Raw genomic sequence first — 3,727 nt, forward strand, 5'->3', positions numbered from 1 at the left:
CCTGCGCTGCCCGGCCGCGCTCACCGCGGACGCGCGACAGGCACTCACACCCAACATACTCGCACTCGCCAAGTCACCGCTACTGCAAGGTACACTATATCTATACTCATAACTGTTGCTCGCGACTTCGTCTGCATGATAAAACAGCAAAAGTTATACCCTATGTTACTGATAGATAAATTATCTTTCTGATAGTTAAAGAATTTTAGAAATTGGCCTAGTAGTTTTTGAGTTATTTCAATACATACAAAAATAAATATACATATCTAAAGTATGGTTAATTTGTACTCAGTGTTATGGAAATTCATGTGGACGAACCCGCATGGGAACAGCTAGTCTATACTTATATAATAAGGCGTAACACACAATTCTTCGTTATATAGGATGTCAGCAATCACAGTATATTTTGTATTAATAATACTTTAGGGGTTAAATAAATTATAAAAAAGCACAAAAACTACAAGCCAATATTATCTTATATTAGCTTATGTCAAAAGCCTTAGAAATTAGTGACTACATGATGATAAATTCTTTACACATTGTGCCGTATATACATTAGATTTATTACTTTACTGTTGATTAAAAATATTAAATCCAAAGATTTAAGTAAGAAATATAGTTTAGTACAATGCCTGCATGTGTGACATTTCAGGCGGTGCTCTGAAGGCGATGCTGGGCGTGCTGAGCGCGCTGGTGGCGGCGGACGTGGCGGGCTGCTCGCGTCGCGACCTGCTGGCCATGCTGGTCGCGCCCGTGCACACCATGCACGACCACAACGCCTCGGCACACCACATCAAACAGGTAACAACACAACACAACACAACACATCACTGTGCATACACCCACATTTATACCTCGGATATCCTTCATTCATTTATTTAAAAGTAGCTATTGCACGCGAATCCGTCTGCATATAATTAAAACAATATAATTAGTAGCCTATGTCTGTGTTCTTGCACACTATATTCTCCATCTAGACAAAATTTCATCTAGATCCGTTTAGGACATAACTCCTAACCAACATCCATTCATTCATTCGTTCATCTAAACTTTCATATTTATTACATTTTTAAGGCATGCAATACCACATACAATGTTTGCCTTCATCTCTAGAAAAATTAATGTATTTCTACCACCAGTAACTTTATTTTTCACTTAGGTTGTTTTGTGCGATTTTTGGTTAAAAATGGTTTTACATACGTACGCGATGTTATTTATCTGTAAATTTCTGAGCGATATTCCAGTAATAGATGTGTATGTTGCGTGTTGTGTCAGGCATTCCACTCGCTGGCGAAGTGCGTGGGCGCGGTGGTGGTGGAGGGCGGGTCTGACGCGCTGGAGGTGGTGCGCGGCTTCCTGCGCGACGTGCAGCAGCCGCCCTCCGACAACCACCACATGTTCGCGCTCCTCGCACTCGCCGAGATCGGCCGCAGGCTGTCAGTATACACACATCACTTATGACACACAAGCTTTTTTTGTGACTTGAGACTGCCTTGAAGAGTAATTTATAGATACACCAGGCTTAAGATGGTCACTAAATTTTGTTTATGACTAGTAACTAGCTTTCGCCCGCAACTTTGTCCGCGTGGAATTAAAAAAAAAACAAAAAGGGTAGCCTGTCTGTTCTTTTAAACTATCCTCTAAACCTGTGCCAAATTTCATCGAGATCCCTTCAGCCGTTTAGGCTACGAACTCTAACAAACATCCATCCATCCATCTAAACTTTCGCATTTATAATATTAGTTTATGAGTAATTATGCTCGAAAACCCAGGGGTCTCGGCTTCTGTCGTTACTTTATTACAAACGGATCGGAAGGCCGCCGAGCTCTTAGATCGCTTCGGTGGACCCTCCATAAAACCCCCGAGTTCACAAGCAATATTTTATGCCAATTTCATTTTGTGACACTGACTAGAGGGCGCTAGTGTGCTATCATAAATTGGTTTCACTTATGCGTCTGATATCCTTGTCAATCTATAGATGTACGATTTATAATTGAAATGACTTAAAAATAACAAATGACATGCTTATTTTACTCTTGTATTCATAATTTTTTTAATGTGTAACATAATTCGCAGGGACCTAAGTTCGATACCGAACTTAAAGGAGGTGGTGTTGAACTCGTTCACGCCGTCGTCGGAGGAGGTGAAGTCGGCGGCGAGCTACGCGCTGGGCTCGGTGGCGGTGGGCAACTTGCCGGAGTTCCTGCCCTTCATCCTCGGCGAGATAGAGGCGCAGCCAAAGCGGCAGTACCTCCTACTGCACTCACTCAGAGAGGTTAACATTGTTTATTAACTTTCGACCGCGACTACGTCCGTGTGGAATTACAAAAAAAAAAACACAAAAGTAAATAGTAAAATATCCACTACATCTTTGCCAAATTTCATCAAGTTCTATTCAGCCGTTTAGGCTACAAACTGTAACAAACATTCATCCAGCCATCTAAACTTTTGTATTTATAATATTACTAAGAATTTCATTTAAAATATTTAAAGATTTATGTTATTTTATAAATATTTCTTGCAACCATTCCAGGTAAGCTTGCTTGTGTTAATATACAGTTCACGACAATAATCGAATGCCGGGATTCGAACAAAACGCTTAAGATAAATAAATTAACAATTAAATATTGGGTTTACATTGTAATTATACTATTTAAAAGGCAAACCAAACAAAATTATTCGACATAAAAGTTGAAATTGTATATACATGTTTTCTTTCAGATAATTTCGTGTGAGTCGTGCAGTCCGGAAGGTATAGAGGCTTTGAGACCTTTCATACCGGAGATTTGGGTACAACTTTCTAAACACTGCCAATGCGCGGAGGAAGGATCTCGTAACGTCGTATGTATTACACTTTTCTAGATTACCTCAGTACCATATTATTTTTATTCTTAGTAAAAACCAGCTGGTCCCGTACGACTTCATCCGCATAAAATTATGAAAATTATTTTATTGGTTACATGTGTCAAATTATCAAATGCAAATGTCAAAATGACAACATGATGATAAACCTCGGCAATCTTGCTCCCTTAATGTTGGCAGCTTGTAGTTTATGGTCCCTTTCCCACATGAAGGTTTAATTTTCCAATTTATTTATCCCCCAAGTTTAATAGCGTAAAAGATATAGTCTAAAGCGTGTCGTAAGTGTAGGGCTTTTTGTAAAAGAAAGAATTATTCAAAAATATGCTGTGATTGCTGACATCCTACGCCACAAAGTAGTGTGTGTTTACACTTTTTTATATTAGTAATAGAAGTATAAATGTAAATTTTGTATTATCAGGTGGCGGAATGCCTCGGCAAGCTGTGCCTGCTGGAGCCGAAGGACCTGCTGCCGCACCTGAAGGAGTTCCTCAAGTCCCCCGAGCCGCTCACGAGGACCACAGCAGTTACCGCTGTCAAATTTACTATATCAGATCAGGTTCGTTTTTGTGTTTGTTTAAGGGTCTTAAAAAGTTTTTTTTATTTTAATAATTCCACGAGTTAACGAGTAGTTTGTGATATTGAGACTATAAATGGTCTGTCTAAAAGTGTTTACCGATTTAAGTTTAAATTGTAATTTTAGTAGTAGTTAGAAACCCATAACCAAGTGAATTCAATCTAACTTATGTGGTCCTCGAGTCCTTCGGTAGGGGCATATTAGCAGAGTTTTACCTACCATTAAAACTCATATTATGTCCGGAGCCTTATTCGAGGCCTTGTAAACAATATTGAGATGACAGTCTGTCTT

At 39.3% G+C, this 3,727-nt stretch overlaps 1 protein-coding gene across 1 annotated transcript in view; it reads left to right on the forward strand.

Annotated features, from left to right (window-relative positions):
- The window catches only part of LOC106100667 (cullin-associated NEDD8-dissociated protein 1), a gene marked incomplete in the record, with an annotated part of 18,361 nt that overhangs the window by 7,687 nt on the left and 6,947 nt on the right, over positions 1 to 3,727 (forward strand). The window contains 6 exon segments of the mRNA XM_013279626.1: positions 2 to 89; positions 653 to 801; positions 1,276 to 1,436; positions 2,077 to 2,275; positions 2,722 to 2,841; positions 3,281 to 3,418. Coding sequence (XP_013135080.1) covers positions 2 to 89; positions 653 to 801; positions 1,276 to 1,436; positions 2,077 to 2,275; positions 2,722 to 2,841; positions 3,281 to 3,418 — 855 coding nt within the window.

The sequence above is a fragment of the Papilio polytes genome, unplaced genomic scaffold (genome assembly GCF_000836215.1).
Source record: "Papilio polytes unplaced genomic scaffold, Ppol_1.0 DF824047.1, whole genome shotgun sequence".
Taxonomy (NCBI): domain Eukaryota; kingdom Metazoa; phylum Arthropoda; class Insecta; order Lepidoptera; family Papilionidae; genus Papilio; species Papilio polytes.